Raw genomic sequence first — 19429 nt, forward strand, 5'->3', positions numbered from 1 at the left:
CGCTGCAGAAAAAGCTGAGAGCCTGATCCCATCCCAGTGGGGCTTGGAATGTTTGTGAGTGCCCAGGGAGGATGGGCACAGCAGAGAGGGCAGCCAGCAGTGGGAACGGCCTGGGACAGAGCTGGGAGAGTGACAGGGCTGGGACAGGGCTGGGACTGTGCTGGGAATGGGGTGGAACAGTGCTGGGACAGGGCTGGGACAGTGACAGTGCTGGGACAGTGACAGTGCTGGGACAGTGCCAGTGCTGGGACAGTGACAGGGCTGGGACAGTGACAGGGCTGGGACAGTGACAGTGCTGGGACAGTGCCAGTGCTGGGACAGTGACAGGGCTGGGACAGTGACAGTGCTGGGACAGTGACAGGGCTGGGACAGTGACAGTGCTGGACAGTGACAGTGCTGGGACAGTGACAGTGCTGGGACAGTGACAGGGCTGGGACAGTGACAGTGCTGGGACAGTGACAGGGCTGGGACAGTGACAGAGCTGGGACAGTGACAGGGCTGGGACAGGGCTGGACAATGCTGGACTTGACAGAGCACCTGAATTTTCGACACAAGCCATTGAAAGTTCTGGCAGAAGGCTCTGTTTGTTTTTGGCCATCTGCTGCCTTGGTGTGTTTGCACAGACATGGCAGAACTGGGGAAATTCTGCAGAAAGCATCTGTGTAGCTGAGCAGTGGCTGTGCTGTGACAGGAACAATCCATTGCACAGGGAGATGCTGGGCTGCAGCAGCCAGTCCTCTCTATTGTTTTCCCTGTAAATAGTTATTTTCCTGGTGGTTTTTTTACACATCTTTCAGATAAACAGATTTTTATGCAGCTGGATGATTTTCATGAGCWTATTGCTCTCAGTTCTGCGCTGTGGGGACAGCTTTGTGTCCTCAGATGGGAACCCAGGCTGGCACTGCCAGCACTGACTTCAACTGGTACTTGCCTATCAACACTCAATATATAAAATAATATTATCTCCCCTAAACCTGCTGATTATATATGATTTACTAAGTTCCTTATAGTATTTATTCATATTTTTATGTACCAATGCAGAATTAGAATATTTATGTCAAAGTAGAGTATGATTGTTGAGTTTTAACTGAAGAATGGCACTTCTTTTTTGRAGTCTTCTCTTTCTTTTTGTTCAGTAGTTCAGGATAGTTTTTTCTACCCTTGTTCTTGATGCTTTGTAGTTGATGTGCAGCTTTGGAGAGGAAGGGAAAAACATGTCTTTCACCTTCACATTCTCTACCTTTTTATTTCTTTAAACCCAGGGTCTTTGCACAGCAAGACAGTCTTTGCCACATTTCCTTTAAGTGATAAAGATTTCCTTCTTCCTTCACCTGTGACTCCAGTACAAACTTTCCTTTGTTGAACATTTTCAGTGTTAGTCTTTTCAAGATTTCCCACTTTTCTGTCGGGAATTCTTTTCATTTTATTGATGTTTCTGCCAGRCCTGACATCAAAAAGAGCAGAGCCTTTGAAGAGCAGAGTTCAGGCTTAACATATTTTTCTCATTGCTACTTTAAAATAGTCTTGTGCCTAAATTGCAAGCAGACTTTGGTAAGAAACAGGGCTTGGACACCTGARGTGTGGCAGGAAAGGTCTCTCTGAGTGTGTGCCCATGCCAGCACAAATCCAAAGAGAATGTGGACACGGGAACTCGTGATGGAATTCTCAGAGTTCTGGATTTGTCAGCTGGCACAGACAATTCTGGCATTTGTTTGTGCAGTAAAATCCTGAGCACTTTGGCTGTGAAGCAATGTACCAACCCAGACTGCTCCTAAAGGGAAAAGGGCTGCTCCTGGAGGAAAGAGAAAAGCGAGAGTTCCCACTGTGGGGATGGAAATCATGGACAAGGGGCAAAGGACACCAGTCCAGCCCTGAAAACCTCTTTTGCCAAATAAATGCAACACAGAGTCTCTGTTTCCTGYTGGGTTTGTACAACACCCTCCTGGACACAGCCAGAACACGCTTTCCTGACCAAACCTTGTTCCTTTTTTTCCAGGTCAATATTGGCATTCTCATTGCAGTCACAAGAGTGATCTCCAGAATCAGTGCAGACAACTACAAGGTCCATGGAGATGCCAATGCCTTCAAGTAAGTTCTGATTGAAATTCTATTAYAACAAGAATCTCACACTGGCAGTGTTGTATGTGGACTTCTCSCAGAACATTCCTCTTCAATTAAAAGCAAATACTGTTGAAGGTTTCACCCACTTGAATGCAGGCAGTTAACCTGTATTTTATTAGAGCTGAATGCTGCACAGGATGAAGCCTGGAGCTGAAGTGTTTCCCTGCTTATTAGAGTCTCCAGCACTTGCTGATTCATGATTTTCCCTTTTATTAATGGAGCCTTTCCTCTTTCTGCTCGAGTCAGAAGCGAAATTTCACAGACATCACAATCCACACTGGGTTATTGCAAGTACTCAGCTCCTTCTAAGGACAGACCTTGCTCCTTAGTCCCAGCTCAGCACAGTATTTAGGCATGTGCTTATCTTTAAGACTCTCTTGATACTGTGAAGCACACAGACTTATGCTGGATTTAAACTGTGYCTGAATTCAAGTGGGGTTTTATATCACAGTGCCCTGAGCCTCTTGGGAATGTGGGTCCAAGAGTGAATCATCTTTAAAATAGCACTGGCCAGGCTGGAGGGGAAATGTAAGGCAGACACAAAGCTACCTCTGAATGCACAAGGACAAATGCTGATTTCTGAAATATATAAGATTGCATGTGAGTAGCTAAGAAGATAATRTATTGAGGCTAAATTAAGATGCTGAATATTCCATTTCGTATCTCTTAAAGATTCTTTAGTCCAAATATAGAAATGACAGCRTATATAAATAAAGGAATATGGAATTTAGATAGAAGAAAAATGTGATGATGGCTTGCTTTTAATGTTTCTGAGGCACAGGCTATTGCATGATAAGGATTTGGTGCCACTGTTCTGAAATGGTATCATAAAGAAAAAKTTTTATGCTTGGATTACTTACGTAATTTTGAAAATACCATTAAGTTTTAAATATTGATGACAGTTACCTAATTGAAGTTAGTTTCGTTATTGTATACTTACCCAACAGGAAAGAAAAACTGTAAATAAGTCTACAGAAAAATCTATAAGATAATTACACTGTAGTGAAATGAGAAGACTGGGAATTAAAATGATTGTTTCAGGTTTGGCTGGGTTCCTGTGACCTTCAGAAATACAGAGGAAATAGAGAAACTTAGGAAGCAAATACCTGTGTATTGTCAATGGCAATTTTTCTGGACTGTTACGAGTGTGGAGACAAAGGAACAGCTCCATCAGTGCAAGAGGAGCTGCAGAGATGGCTCCATGTACTCGGGTATTTTACTGTGTCACAAGGAATTGGTTCAATGCACAGTGTGCCCTGCACATTAATACAAATTGCTTCTTTTTAAACTATGTGTGTGCACATAAGTAAATCAATTTATGAATAATGGGTCTGGGAATACGATGCAATCCATTTAATGAGCAGTATGTGTTCTTATCCAAACATTATCAGCTGTAGCTTTGGGATGGTGCAGCTCTGCACTGCAAATGTGACTCCTCCAGGTGCCCTGGCKCAGAGATGCTCTGTGTGCCAAGGARTTCTGACATTGCAGCATTTGACCTAACCAAAGTTACAGCGAGGAAAGTGGAGAAAAATGAGAATCAGAGGGATGATACATCTGAAAACATTAAATCATTAAGTTATTAAGTGGAAATATTCTCTGATAGAACACTTTTCCTCACAGAACTAAATAAGGTCAACAAAATACGATAGAAGGTAAACAGAACATAGAGAATAACTCTTCTGTAGATACCATTACAGAATTGGGACCTCAAAAGGAGTTTGAAATGAGAAGAGCATAAATACATGTTCAAATCAGATCCTGGGTAGTATTTATCCCCTGATTTAACAYAGCAGTGAGGCATGATGAATTGGCATTTTATGTACAGAGGATGCCATGGAGAAAGTAACTGATCTATTGGAAAAAAAGATAATTATAAGGGTTTGTAGCACTGGGTTTATATGTGCAGTGAGAAATCCTTCTGTACATTTTCCAAAATAGAAGAGAACAAAGCAGAGCAGGGTTCTGATGTGACAGGTGCATGGGAAGTGTTTTCCATGGTGTGAAATCCCCACGGCTCCAAGCATGAAAAGCTCCTGGTGCTGATTACAGGTTGTTAACCCGAGAGGGTGGATGAGCACAGCAAAGCCAATCACTCTCACAGCWCAGAGAAATCACAAAAACAGAAAGCGCTGTATTTTCTCTGAGGTTACTGTCAGCAAGGACTGCAAGGTTGTTTTTGTATCAACAAGTTCAAGTGGCTCAGGGAGGAATCCCTGAAGGCTGCAAAGCGCTTTGTGTAATGTGAGCCTGGACTGCAGGGCCCTGAGAGCTGTGTTTGTCAGAGCTGTGTTTGTCAGTGAGAGCTGTTCATCAGTGTGTTCTGTGTTCATCTGTGGTGCTGTGTTCATTGTCAGTGGGTGCTGTGTTCATCAGTGGTGCTGTGTTCATCATCAGTGTGTTCTGTGTTCATCATCAGTGTGTTCTGTGTTTGTCAGTGAGAGCTGTGTTTATCAGTGGGTTCTGTGTTTATCAGTGGTGCTGTGTTCAAGAGGGGTTATCAATCCCTTCTCACCAGCACACAGCCAGGTGAACCTGGCACGAGGCGATTTTGGGGTGGCAGGAAGGATTGTCACCATGTCACCATGGGAACAAAATCCCCTTTTTTGTCATGAAATTAGTTTATTAATCATCTTCCCCATTCACATCTCCCCTGGAACAAAGTGCAGTTATTGGCTTATTGACCTCTCCGGGTTCAGATGTCGCTTGTCACAGAGGAGACATCAGAATAATTTACTGAACATCTATTTCTGGTTTCAGAGCTACTGCTGTGGTCATTTGTTAGTTCAAAGTAAATAAAAATAGTGGCCCTAAATCAAATTTAGGAAGCAACATAAAGGAGTAAGTTTTTATGATACATGAACTGCAAAATAGCCAATAATTTAAGGCAGAATGAATATAATTAAAGAGTTCATGCTCAGAGACACTAATTAATGCATAATGGACTCCTGTGGCAGGCCGAACTGCAAGTGTTTGGTCACTGTTGTAATTCTTCTGTGTGTGMAAAGAGCTCCTTTTTTAGTATCTGAAACTTTAATTCTGCAAGAGCAGAAAGAGCTGAGCAAAGAATTATTATCATCTCCTATTTATTACTTGAATTTACTTAAGAACATCTTTTTGTATTGTTTTTTAATCATATCGAACACATCTAYAGAATCTGAACCTTTCCTTTGGTTGTGATTGATTGTACATGAACCTTTCATTGGAGGATTTGCTATTGACTCTCAGCAAAATAATTTTGAGCAATAATTCTGTTGTGGCTTAATGACAATGTTTTGCATCCAGGGAACAGATTTTCTGCCAGAAAGTTAATTTAAATGTTTTACTTTATGGAATGCTGACTCTAATACCTTGAAACATTTACATGCATACATACAGCATTTGTTTGARTTATCCATTCTTTTTTTAGGGTCATAACTAATCATATGTTTGAGTTTACGCATATGAGTGGACTCTCTAATCTTAATGCAATTAAAGCAGATTAGTTTAATGGAATTGCTCATGTGCTTGAAAAGGCACATGATTGCATCTCTGAGTTACGAACCATTTGAACTCTTTTTCTTACTTATTTCTGCTGTGTCTAGACTTAACTCTGCTCAGTGCATTCATTAACTTATAGGGCCTTTAACACTTTTTTTTTGTTGTTGCTTACTGCTGTACCTTTTCCAAGTCTCATTGCTTTTTGCATGGGAAGTTCCTTTGTGTTGCAGTGAGAAAATGTGGCAGTGTTAGAAACGGGCACATTTCACTCCCTGTGGGCAGAGCTCTTGYCTGATTGCACCGATCACAGGCAATAATTTCACTACCTGAGTTCCCTCAATTACAAGGGTAAAGTACAATGCAGTTCTCTAAGATCTGTTTTGCACTGACTGATGTTTAATTRTAGCAGAGGAGGAAATGCCCAGCATGTTGAGGAATAGTGGTTTTAGTTTAGAAGCACAGACCCCACGTTCAGCCATCCCCTGTGATTTCCCAGGCAGCTCATTCTGCATTGCATTGTCCACAAGAGACAGTTTCATTAACTTTTCCTGAACAAACTGCCAAGTCCAACCCTTACTGAATACATTCTTACTGCTTACTCTGAAATGGTCCAATGAGTTGGAAAAATTTCTGTCTTTTTTATAAACTGTACACTTCAGCAGTCAGTGAACCAGAAGTGATAGCTATCATAATCATCCATGGAGAAAGCAATTACAGCAAAATTAGAAATATTTCTTAGCCTTTTACCCTGTTCTTTTATTATTTTCTTCGTCCCTCAAAGCTCAGTCTTCACTCAGTGAAATACTGAAACAGTTCTCCATTGGAAAAATATGTTTGCTGTTTAGTTAATGAGTGAAAATTGGAACAAATGGCACTAGCTGCAGTGAATGGAAGCAAAACAGRGCTTCAAGAAAACCTCAGCACAGTGAGCAAGTCATGTAAGCTGCTGTGTTAGTTCCTTCTGAATTATATAAACCCCTTCACATGAAACTGAAATGAGAGTCTGTGGGTTTAATGCAAATCTATTCCTTAGTTTGGTTATTTAGGAAAAAAGCAAAGCTGTCCAGAAAGCATTTCCTTTGACAGGTGCAAATCCAAGAGCGGTGTCCTGCCGCAGCTCCCGGTGCATCTGCAGGGTTTGGTCGGTAATTGGCCGTTCCAAAGCGTTTTGCAAAGCCATCCATTACACCCTGCAGCACCGTGTGCTGTGGCAAATTGCTCATCCATTTAATCACTGATCCATTCCTCACTGCCTCGCTGTTTTCTGTGTTTATAAACACTGCTCCAGCCTTCCAGCACCGTCACCTCCTGCCCGTCCAAATCCTGGGAGTCAGCGCTCACAGCTCTGCTGCTGTGACATCAGCCAGCATTCTGCAAACACTSACTGTTTGTTGGTTTTGCTCTCGTGATTCCCTTCCTGTTTTGTGTCCTTTGGTGTCCAAAGACTCCTCATGCTGAGGATTATTCCCAGCTGTTCATTTTCACAGAATGTACTTGTCAATCACAGCATTGCTTGAAGCTCTCACCAGAGCTGTCCTGCCAAAGCGATCCCATCATCTCCATAGCTGAATTCCACCTCTTTGTGATACCTTTAGAGAATTTTATTTTAAATCTCCTTCCACAAGGGGCGAGGAGCAAGTTACAGTCTGGAAACTGTTGTGCARGTGTACAGGGATTCAGAATGCACAGCACTGGAAAAGCCTCTCTGGTGCAGATGAGACAGAGAGCACGCGTTGTGAGCGCTGCTGAGAGAGGAAAGAGCTGCTTCTGTTTGTGCAGGAGAGCCACGTGTCAGGCAGAGCAGTCACAGGCAATTCTGCTCTCAGCAAAGCATTTTCTGCACATTTCCCAGTGTGTGTGAGGAATCGTGTTCATTGAACATGGCTTCAAAGCAGCATGAGTGATGCACCTCAAGAAACTCCTGGAAGCAGCAGAGTTGACTGGCAATAAAGGAAATAATTAAACTCCAAGTATGAAGCAGTGACAACTTGTGAGCTGAARTGCTGCTGCCAGTGATAATGTCTTCAGCCTAATTAAATTTTTGGCTCATTGAATATGACAAATACAAATGCAGTTTGGGCATCTCCTTATTCGGCTCAGGGTTTTACACTAAAAATAACACGGGTTTGAATGTTGCCAATGAGGGTATTAATGGGGAAGTGCTAATCTTGTAGAGCCCATAAWGACAGCAATGGTGGTGCTTTCTCTGCTGCAGATGCTGAGAGTCACAGCACTGCAGGAAAGCTCCAGCCCATGCTGGGATTGTTCATTTGGGGAGCAGGATCACAAAATTAAATGTATGTAAAGCACAGATGCAGAAAGGAGGCTGCTCTGCAAACAGGGACGGGCTTAAACCGATGAAAAAATCAAATCTCTTTAATCTTGCTCTGGGAGGGGAGCTGCAAGGTGATGGATCTGATGAGGTGGGGATCTGCAGAGCTTTTAGAGTGTGGTGCCGTTTGTGTCAGGGCTGATTCTGCTGCCAGGAGTGACAGCCAGCCCTGTCTGATGGCTGAGCTGCATCAGGGGACATTGGGAGCCCTTCCACAGCTCATTTTGCTCGTGGTTGTCTCCTGAGCCAAACTTGTCCTCCGTGGGAATAGTTTTCTGTCTGTCATTATGCCTTCAGCAGCATTTGCAGCCCCAGGGCCTGTTGGGTTTGGCTCCAAAGGAACGAGCAGCTCTGATACTTGTGCTTATTTCTTTCTGTTAGCAAGGGCAGTAAGACAAAATACACTGGAAAACTTCTGAGTCAGTTAAGAGGTGCTGGTTTTTCTAAAGATAAAGATAAAACAATTTTCATTAGAGATGCTTAGGCAAGTTTGTTTTCGTGTCTGAATGTCAGGATAGAATAAGGTTTATTCCAACTTGGTTATTAATCCCTGTGATGAAACCTTGCTGTGAGCACACCAGAATTGGGGATGGAGGGAAGGGTCCCAGAATTGGGATGGAAGGGAAGGGTACCAGAATTGGGGATGAAGGGAAGGGTCCCAGAATTGGGGATGGAGGGGAAGGGTACCAGAATTGGGGATGGAATTGGGGATGGAAGGGAAGGGTACCAGAATTGGTGATGAAGGGAAGGGTACCAGAATTGGGGATGGAGGGAAGGGTACCAGAATTGGGGATGGGAGGGAAGGGTACTGGAATTGGGGATGGAGGGAAGGGTCCAGAATTGGGACGGAAGGGGAAGGGTACCAGAATTGGGGATGAAGGGAAGGGTACCAGAATTGGGGATGGGAGGGAAGGGTACCAGAATTGGGGATGGAGGGAAGGGTACCAGAATTGGGATGGGAGGGAAGGGTCCAGAATTGGGCATGAAGGGAAGGGTCCAGGCCACTCTGCAGCTATTTTTCACTTTGTCTAGAATGTGTTTGTTTATTGATCCATGGTTGGATCCATTTCCTGATCCCATCCCATCAGTCCCTGATGCATTCCCAGGGCTGTCCCTGCAGGGGTGACGTGTCCTCTGCAGAGCCTGAGGGTTCTCTGTTCACATGGGGTGTCCTTAAGGCAAACCAGGGTTTATGGAGCATTTAATGAGAACAAAACTCTCTGCTGGCCCCGTGCCTGAGGGTGGATCATCCTGATGTGTCCTTTGTGGCAGACAGAGGGGATTCAGGTCAAGGATGTTGTTACCAATGTGATATTGAGACATCTGAGCACAAAGTGTGGGTGGTGTCACCCCCCTGCTCCCCTCCCTGATCCCAAAGTTGTCTAAAGGATAACTTGTCTCCTTTTCTTCTAGAATTATAACRGCAGAAGCTTTCAGGTTTTGAAAATCGATAGCTTTCAAGTTCACATTAATTTGTTTTTAACAAGTCCTAGATGGATTTAGTTTCCAATTTTTAATATCTGATTTTAAGCCATGGAAGTGCTGGTGGAGGCGGATGGGGCTGTGTGTCACAGTTTGGTACCAGAGCAACAATTAAATGTGGTTGTTCATCACAAAATGGACAATTCCCTGTGAACAGCAGYAACCTCAAGGGTTTGCTTGATTTGCTTCATTTGCAGCCTTGGCTCCAATTTATAATCCTGGAACTGTGTGTCAGCTCTATGCAAAACAAAAAGAACAAATATTACAGTTATGGCATTGCAGAATATAAATGTTATTTAAACATGTGTGTTGTGCAGAGCTCTGGGCAATTTGTAAATCACTGCTCAGCCTGACACAGCTCTCAGCTAAGTGTGATTTACATGTTTTCCCAATAAAGCACTCTGAAAATAAAATTAAACAAATGGGAAATACGGGTAATTGCAATAAAGAAAAGATACTTACTATCAAAAATATTTTAAAACTTTTAGATGCTGTTTTCAGGTAAGTAGTAAAATGCTATTAAAAGTATTTATGTTACAGGTGTTCTGGAAATATAAATTGAGCATTATTCCCAACTCCTTTCAGCTGAAAAAGATGTGAGATAGAAACTGAATAAAAAGCACTTTTTTCTGCAGCAATATTAGAAATAATGAAAAAGGCAGTTAAGTCAGATGATAACTGAAAATACCAGAACAGGAGGAATAGTGAGGTTTTGAAAGTGAGGTGCTATAACCACCCCATGGTAAAACCGTGGTTTTTACTCTGTTTCTTATCCCCAGTCAGTCCCATGTAGCCTCTCCAGCCTCTCTCCCCAGTCAGTTGTCTGATTTCAATAATAACAACATTAAAAACCTCGGGAATAGCTGAGTACAGCAGCAGAACAAAGGAGCTTTGGGTGTCCTCATGTGAGTTTATATAGTAATGGTTCAGACTCCTTGCTCAAAGGAGTCAGGAGCAATAAGATTGATATAAATATGTATGATATAAATATGTATGATATAAATATGTATGATATAAATATGTATGGAGCTGCATAAAGAAGTGTGTCATGACTTATTGTCTGTGCAGAACAAGACAATTAGCAAATCCTCAGCTGAGAAATTTAAATAAATAAATGACCCCAGAGTCTATTTTTCATTTTGTAATGCATCTGGAAAGCAATTGTACTCCGGTGCAGCAGCAGCTTGCTAAAGAAAGGGATGTGAAATTGTCCCAAAAAACCGAAAATGCACTGGGAAGGAATTCAGCATCAGCCATGGCATTAACTTTGACAGACTCTCTAAAGCCTGACCTGGCCTGGCCTCTTTAGGCCAGCTTAGGCAGCCAGCAGCTCCTCACGTGCCAGCATGGCTTTGTGCAGTTTGGTTTTCCCAAAGCAGAGCCCAGCAAGGCAGAGCTCAGCAAGGCCGAGCCCAGCAAGGCAGAGCTCACAAGGCAGAGCCCAACAAGGCAGAGCTCAGCAAGGCCGAGCCCAGCAGGCAGAGCCCAGCAGGCAGAGCCCAGCAAGGCCGAGCTCACAAGGCTGAGCCCAGCAAGGCCGAGCCCAGCAAGGCCGAGCCCAGCAAGGCCAAGCCCAGCAAGGCAGAGGGTTTGGATTGCTGCAAATCCAAGCCCCAGCAATCCCTGCAGCCCTGGTCCTGTTCCCACTGGTGCGTTTGACACAGCAGATCAAAGCAGACGCTGTCATTTCTTTGCCACTGCTGCAGTTAAAGCTCACACGAACCATTACACAGAAAATGACTTTTCTCCCTCCCTTCRTTCCTGACCTTCATTGCTTTGCTGTTCGCTGCCACCGTTGCCATGGAAATTGTTCTGTTGGTACCTTTGCATAATTGAGGGTCACCCAGACTGTTTGGGTCAAGAGATCATTTTCAGAAYTCAGCTCCTCGGGGGGTGAATGTTATTCCACATAAATTTTCTGCACGATTTGATATGATTGTTGCTTTGTCATCCTAAATTAAAATGTGGGTCCCACTGACTCSAAGCTAACAGCCAGGAATATTTGCCAAAGCTATGGATGCTTTTCCCGAGAGTTCCAGAACCATCAGGCTGTGGAGTTTGTTGCCACTTTGAGCTCAGGGTTGGTAAATCACTGTGTAATTGCCTCTGACAATCCTGAAATGTGTGTAGAATACAATCACTTTTACTGGTAAAAGCGTTTGGTGATGGAGATTTGAGTCTCTTCAGGGAGTAACTCACTCAGAAGTTTTTTGTCTCTTGAAAAGCTTGATATTCCTACAAGGACAGTTTAGGAAATGACAGATTGGAGCCTGTGCCATTTCTGACAGGCCACCTTTTCTGGATTATCAGGAACTTTTGGTGTTTGCCTCCTGCCTCTCCAAAGGACCACACTTTTCTTGGAAACTCAAACCCCAACATGATGGAGCGCAGAGTAGGGGTTACTTAACATTTTCAGCATATGATGTTTCTGGTTTGACATCCCAGAGTAAGAAAAACAAAATTAATCATAATGGGTTTTCATCACTGACTGCAGCTTTGTAAGTTTTGAAAACAGGTCTATGAACTGTTTCATTATTGTTATAATTAATTAAATGAAGTTGGTTCTATGCTAACATCTAATCCTATGCTTTGGACAACTCTTGAGATTTTTGGGGAAAAAAAGCCCCATTCACCTTATCCTGCTGGTATGGCAAGTGAAACTAGAGATGTGCACTGCCACACTCCTCTGCTTCCTTTGGCTTTCTCTTTGCACAGAGGTTTTTGAAAGGTTGCTGCATGTGATTTCTCTCTCTTTGAGCCTGTCTGTGTGTTTGATGCACCCTTTCTTTTTCCCTGCAGTCCTTTCTGAGCAAGCTGTGCCCTTCCATATCAATATTCCAATCACGTGAGATCCTCCTTCACATCCTGTTATGGAAGGAAAAGGGAACTCCATGAGGTTCTTTGCAGAACTTGTGTAATTTGGCAATCCCTCTTTATCAGCACTGGCTCTGCCATCTCCGTTTACTGCTGGGAAAACAGAGGTTTTCACCCCATGATGTAACAGCCATAAAAAAGATGGAGATGGCTGYAAATAGCACAATAAGACTAATTTCCAGAATATTGTTTCGAGATGACTTGCAGAGGTTTAGCCAGTCCAGAGCAGTGAGGGTTGGGCTGATGTGGRTTCGTGCCTCACAGTGACAATATTCCCAGGGACAGTCTGCACAGAAATTGTCAGGAGAGGGAAGGAATCCTGCACTGGAGCTCGGAACAAGAGTGAAACACTGGGGGCTGGAGTGGAAGAAATAATTGATTGTAAATGTTGGGRGAAAAGAGCAGCTCACATCTGTGCTCCAGTGCAGCCACAGGCAGGATCTGGCCCTTGGAGACATTTCCAGTCTTTGTCCTTGGAACAGGCAGGTAATGAGAGTTTTGGGAATCAGCTGGCACAACAATGCCTTCTCCTGGCTGAATCCTTTATTCTGAAGCGCTGTGCCTCTGCCCAGTGTGGTTGTTCTGGGCACATCTGAGGTGTCTGTCCAACTGCAGATATTCATCCTGCACGCTCCTTTAGCAGTTGCTATGGAAAAGGGAAATCATGCTCTGCTACACTGGGACTCTTCCTGAGGTTCAAGTGATGCTTCAGGAGAAGCAGAGCATGAAAGGAGCYCAGACACAAAGAGGGTTCTGAAGATTAAAACACAAATATGCAACAAAGCCRTTCATTCCCTGTGGGCTCCCAGGCACCTTTTGAAAATGGGGATTGACTGAGAACAGAGAAGGTTCCCGTGTCTGTGGGAATGAGAGCAGGGACAGGGCTGTGCTGTGGTACCAGTGCAGGTTCTCCTCAGCAAACCATCCACTCCTGCATCTGGAACACTCTTCAAATGTGACAATAARCTCTCATTTCCTTTGATGACTTAATGGCAAAGTTCAGAGGAAAATTAGCACTTACCGTGGGAATGGAGAAACAGAGAACGCTGTCTCAGCAGCAGTGCAATGAGAGAATCAGTGTTAAAAAAAGGAGAAAGGAACTGTAGGAAAAGAATGGAAAAATCCCACTGCAAGTTCAGTTTTCCTGGGGAAATCACAACCRCCTAAAATTCAGCTTGCAAGGATATTACATTTTAATCTTCATATTTGTTTTTAATAACTTGCACTAAAGACAAGGAAAAGGACATGTTTTGGTTTAGTACCTGTTTTTTCAGAAGTGTTTTTTTTTTCTTTTGTATTTTTTGAGGCAATGGAGGTGACAAGTGACTGATCTGTGGGAAGCCTTAGCAAGGCGTGGGTTCCTAAATCCCTGCGTAGGTGCTCAAGTCAGAAGTCAGCGCTGCAGCCCCTGGAATTGCCCTCTCAGTATTAAAATTCCTAAGGTAGATCCATTTTTGGTYGTGGCCTTAATTTTGTCAGGCTTGATGGGGATTTGAAGTGAGACTTGACTTTCAGTCCCTGCTCTATTGAATATTTAATATAAATTCAGAAATATTAATAAAGCAAGGATTAGGTAGGACTTTCCTCTCTCAGGGAGTGCCTTGACTAATCTGTGGAGTTCACCTTCTCTCTCTGAGCCAGAGAATACTTAATTATTTAATATGAGTGGAACAGGTTCAACAGGCACGAATGAGCAGCAAGCAGGGAGCCAAAATGCTTTTGTGCAAAAATGGAAACTGCAATCCCTGAGGCAGGAGAGTGATTTGAGCCCAACCTCCAATACTCTGGGCAAATGCTGTGATTCCACGGGCAGTTTGTGATTTTTGGGAAGGCCYGTGAGAGGTGATGCTTTCCTGTGGGTTTGTGGTGAGAGGGCCACGGTCAAACACTGAGGGTGATGGAAAAGGAGCAATTCCACCTCCCTTCCCACTCAGGTGATAAAAATCAATCTGAATTTCGTTGYTGTTGCAGCCTAGATGTTTATTTTCCTGTAGCTACAGTGCTTTCAATTAGCAGCCTCTTCCTGGGTTATAAATGACAGCCACAAGAAACCAATGGTCTGAACGGTCTGTAAATAGTTCTTACTCAGTTTCACACCATTATTTTTAAAGTGCAAATAGCATTTGGGAAAATGGGAAATGGCCTCTGCCGTTATTAGTTTTGGGTTTTTTTTTTTTTTTGAATTTGCTATAGTTCTGCCTAGAAATCACCCAAGATTAGGTAAGCAGCAAACTGTGTGTGCTGATTTGCAGCCACAGCCAGAATTGCTGCACGAGGCTCCTCAGCCCCTCTCAACTCCCAGCTCAGGGTGAGTGAACATTACTGGTATCAAAGAGAAAATGGAAGCTAAATTATTTCTTTTCAGTCATGCATCTGAAATGTTTGGTGTTTGGGGATTTGTTTATTTTTATATAAAACACAAAGGATACTGCTGGAAGTGACTAGAAGGGAGTTCAAGAARCAAGAGAGAAATTTCGGTTAAAACACATATTTCTCAGGCTATCCTTTTCCTGTGAATTGTGGTGGAGGATTTTTCCTCTGTTTYAGACAGCATTTCCTCCAATGATTATATAATCTGGGTTTATGGGTCTGAATTTAGTTCTTATTTCAGCAGGCATCATGACAGAAAAGTGAATGTCAGAAGTCTTAAAAGGATTAGTGCTCCATATAGAACCAGCAAAATTGATTTGTGAATGAGGGTCCCCTTCTCAGAAGCAATGAGGTTTTCTTTTGCAGCAGTGAAATGTCTTTCTGGCGAGGTGCAGCGTGGTCCTGTGATCACTGTGAGATGTGGAATGTGCTTGGGGCAGTGGTGGAAAAGGGCAGAGATGAACGGAGGCAAAGGGAGCAATCCCTGCTCCACCAACTGCAAAAAATTCACAATAAAACTGCGAGGCCCAACTGTGCTCCTGGAAAATGTCCCTGGTAACTGCAGTAACTGCAATGATTTTAGGTGATGTTGGTAATAAAAATACATCTCCGAGGTGCAGAAGCCTCTACTCCTCACACGCCAGGCTGAGAATGCAGCTCTGATAATTACCCATCTCAGAAAACTCCTCTTCCCCTGTTGACTGATTTCAGCTGGATTAAAATGCTGCCTAACAGCCTGTCTCTCAGCAAGAGATMCAGCAGATATCAAAATCCTGCGCTGAACTGAGTGCCAAAAGAAAAGCAACTGAAAAAAATCCAGTTGAAGAAATTTTGAGGGGAAAAGATCCCTGGTGAGGAGGTTTCACTTCTCAGGAATCAGAATTCAACTCCCMGAGCAGGGAAAGGGAAGAAAAATGCTTTTTTTTTCAGCTGGAGATTGAAAGGGTGAGTTCATGTTAAATGGACAGCTTAGCAATTAGTGGATAAAGTTAATGCTGTTCCTGCCAGAAGCGTTGATGAAAAATTTATTAAGGATTTTCAGAGGAGCTGAGCAGTGGCCTTTGCCAGGGAGATCGAGCCTCGAGTGCTCCAGTGAGTGAATGGGGCACACAGGAACTGGCAGGGACTGCAGCCCTGAGCACCAACAACAAAACCTCAGAATAATCCTGAATAATCACAACAATAATCACCAACACCTGACTAACCCTGAATAATCACCCACAATAATCACCAACACCTGAATAATCCTGAATAATCACCAGCAATAATCACCAACACCTGAATAATCCTGAATAATCACCAGCAATAATCACCAACACCTGACTAATCACCCACAATAATCACCACAATAACCACCACCACCTGAATGATCCTGCCCAAGCTGGCTCCTGCTGAGTGCAGCTCCAGCAGCCTCTGGAGCTCAGTTAAGGAGATTTTTGGNTGGGTGAGTGGGTGAGTGAGTGAGTGAGTGAGTGGGTGAGTGAGTGAGTGAGTGAGTGTGAGTGAGTGAGTGGGTGAGTGGGTGAGTGAGTGAGTGAGTGGGTGAGTGAGTGAGTGAGTGAGTGTGAGTGAGTGAGTGGGTGAGTGAGTGGGTGAGTGAGTGAGTGAGTGAGTGAGTGGGTGAGTGAGTGAGTGAGTGAGTGAGTGAATGGGACACACAGGAACTGGCAGGGACTGCAGCCCTGAGCAACAACTACAGCTCTGTGCCCCAACACCTCAGAATAACCCTGAATAATCACCCACAATAATCACCAATACCAGAATAATCACCAGCAATAATCACCAACACCTGAATAATCCTGAATAATCACCCACAGTAATCACCAACACCTGAATAACCCTGAATAATCACAACAATAATCACCAACACCTGAATAATCACCACAATAATCACAACAATAACCACCACCACCTGAATGATCCTGCCCAAGCTGGCTCCTGCTGAGTGCAGCTCCAGCAGCCTCTGGAGCTCAGTTAAGGAGATTTTTGGTGYTGGGCAGAGTGTGAACAKRGACTGAATTGATAGATAGGCTGTGYACAGATAATCCTATCCCAAAGGCTTTGCATTAAACTCCAGGTATAAAAATTTAATAGGACTCAAAGTATTTTTGTATTTTCCAGAAGTTGTATAAGCAGTGACAGGTATGTACTTCACAAACAGAAGTTGGCAAAATGAAACTCTAGAAAGGAGAGAAGAAATCTTCTGTGCTGGATTTGTTTTGTTCCAAGTGAATTAATTCCAGGACTGATCCCTCAGTGTGTTTATAGCAAAAAGACAAAAAGCTCCCCAAACTGGTGCTGTGAGAATGCAGCAGTGACAATATCTGAGCTTTCACAAGTGCAGGTGACAAACAGGCTGTTCATTCCAAAGGCCACAGCACGAGAAGGGCACTCAGGAGAAATGTAGATGGCCACGCTGTTTTCTGACACATTTGGGCACGAGAAAAAAGATTCCAGTGAGGTTTATGAAGTGCTGCTGGGGCTGAGCCTCAGTACCTGCAAGGTAAGCCCAGCCCTGCCCCAAATGATTGCTGCACGTCACCAATTTTAGACAGCACAAAGCTCAATTGATGGTGGTGACAATGTTTTTCAGGTTGCACAGCTTCAGTCATGCATGGGAAGTACTCCTTCTCCAAAAACAACATCTATTTGATTGTGTTCTATATCCTAGTGTACTAGAACTAATCTCCTAAAATATTCATGTAGCAAAGAAAAAGGGGAATAAAAAAAGAATAAAGTATGTGCAGTGTGTCAGAATTAATGTACCTAGTGGAACATTAACTTTTGTATATCTAAGGTTTTTTTAAACCTTGCTACCTTAATGGTGTTCTGATTTTTTACAGCAGCATTTTACAGTTAGTATTTTTCTTTTCTAAAGTAGAAAGATTAAAAAGGAACAAGGGGAGGAAGGGGAGGGGTAAGTGAAGGAAAATAAAGAGCATCAGGAACCACAGAGCTGGGTCCTTTGATTGGTAAATAAAGCTCATAAACACCTCGAATTAATAATTTCCTACATAGGATGAAATTCCAAACATGTAAGCAGAGAAAGCTGTGCAATAACTAGGAAAAAAACTCAAAAAAGACTTAATGAGATTTAACTGAATCATAGGCACAGCTGAGCCTTAGACAGTCCTAAATGARTTTCACCTTCACATGGCTGCTCCTCTAAATGAGTGTGCATGAAACATTAATACTTTGCGTGGAAAATCCCRTGTCTGGATTGTATTTGCAGTTCAAATATGGACTTCTGCTGCACATGTGCTGAACTCTGGGCTTAAAACAGGGCAATCTTTATTAAAACATGAACTTTAAAATTGTATGAGTCATTTGCMATGTTAAAGGCTTTTGAAAATCCARACTGSAAGAATGGTTTCAAAAATATTGAAATGGAATGCCTGACTCTATTCTGCCCCAAGTACAAATCACAGATGAAGCCTTTTATGCTCTGACTCAAAGAGAAACAATGAAAACACTTTTGGCAACAAAACAGCYGGGGAAAATTATATTTTGAACTGAAAAGTTTATAAAAATCGAGAGTCTGGGGGAAAAAAGAGAAAAAGAAAGGACGGTGGTTTGTGAAGAAGAGTTTTGGAAGTGTCGCTGGTTGTGTGCCAGTCCCTGCTGGGGAGGCTGAGGGGACACCCCGAGCACTGGATTCCATTGTCAATCCCCTGCAGAGCTCACACATCTCCCCACCCTGCACAGATGGATTTTCCTGAAGCCACCGGGGCKCTGGGGGACTTTTACAAATCCACCTGCACAGAGCCCATGGCAAGAGCTGTTCTGCTGGCAGCTCCCCAGTGCTGTGTGATTTATCTCAGAGCTGGGGAGGAACTCGAATCTTAGAGAAWGAAAATCCCAAAGCATCTTTGAGTCACAAAAATAAACTTGTATAAGTTGTTTTTAAGTTGTATCTTTTAAAGTGCATTTTTAAATTTAAATAGAACCTCAAGCTTTAGGCTATTCCTTCATTGTCTAACTGAAAAAAAATTCTTGCAGAATTAAATTGAATGCAGAAATAATAATGGCCAAGCATACAGAGATATGAGTCAATACAGAAAAAAAAACAAACCAAAAATTCCAGATGCTTCCCTGTCCCAGACTYCTCTGCAAACTTCACCACACACTGTTAGTCAAGGATATAGTGAAGTGTGTGCTCAGGTCACTGAAGTGAACRAGACATCTTGTCCTAAGTTTAATTAAAAGATTTCTTCGTTGAACTGTGTTGTACAMAGTTCTCATTTGTCCTGTGCTTGCTGTAATTACAAGCAGTCTCCTGTCAGGCCGCTCTGTGATTTCTCTCCACGTGTATTTTAATCTGTTCCAGGGCACAAGGCACAGGCAGGACATTCATCTCCTGACACAGCTTTCCCTCTGGCCCAGGTTCCATCTAAACAGAAATCTGATCATTTCTACAAAAATGTACCTTCAGCAAGCAGGGACTGTTTCCTTTAGTGCCTCTTGGCTTTTCTGTGATTGTACCACGGGCTGAATTCACTGAGGTGTTTTCAACACTGCATTTTGAGGGTGTGCTTCAATCCCACAGCTGCAGCTGAGGGTCTGTGCTGCTGTGGCAAATAGGATCAGGGATAAGGGATAAGGGTCAGGATCGGGGATAAGGGTCAGGATCAGGGATAAGGGTCAGGATCAGGGATAAGGGTCAGGATCAGGGATAAGGGTCAGGATTGGGGATAAGGGTCAGGATTGGGGATAAGGGTCAGGATCAGGGATAAGGGTCAGGATCAGGGATAAGGGTCAGGATCAGGGATA

The 19429-nt window shown here is 43.2% G+C and overlaps 1 protein-coding gene across 1 annotated transcript in view; it reads left to right on the plus strand.

Moving 5' to 3' along the window:
* LOC130586159 (adhesion G-protein coupled receptor D1-like) overlaps positions 1-19429 on the plus strand; it is a gene marked incomplete at its 5' end in the record, with an annotated part of 53712 nt that overhangs the window by 26858 nt on the left and 7425 nt on the right. Inside the window, one exon of the mRNA XM_057386879.1 lies at positions 1909-2088. Within this exon, the coding sequence (XP_057242862.1) occupies positions 1909-2088 (180 nt within the window). The remainder of the gene's footprint in view (positions 1-1908; positions 2089-19429) is intronic.

This window comes from Malurus melanocephalus, unplaced genomic scaffold (genome assembly GCF_030028575.1).
Source record: "Malurus melanocephalus ecotype Western Australia unplaced genomic scaffold, MMel_1.1 scaffold_1087, whole genome shotgun sequence".
NCBI lineage: Eukaryota > Metazoa > Chordata > Aves > Passeriformes > Maluridae > Malurus > Malurus melanocephalus.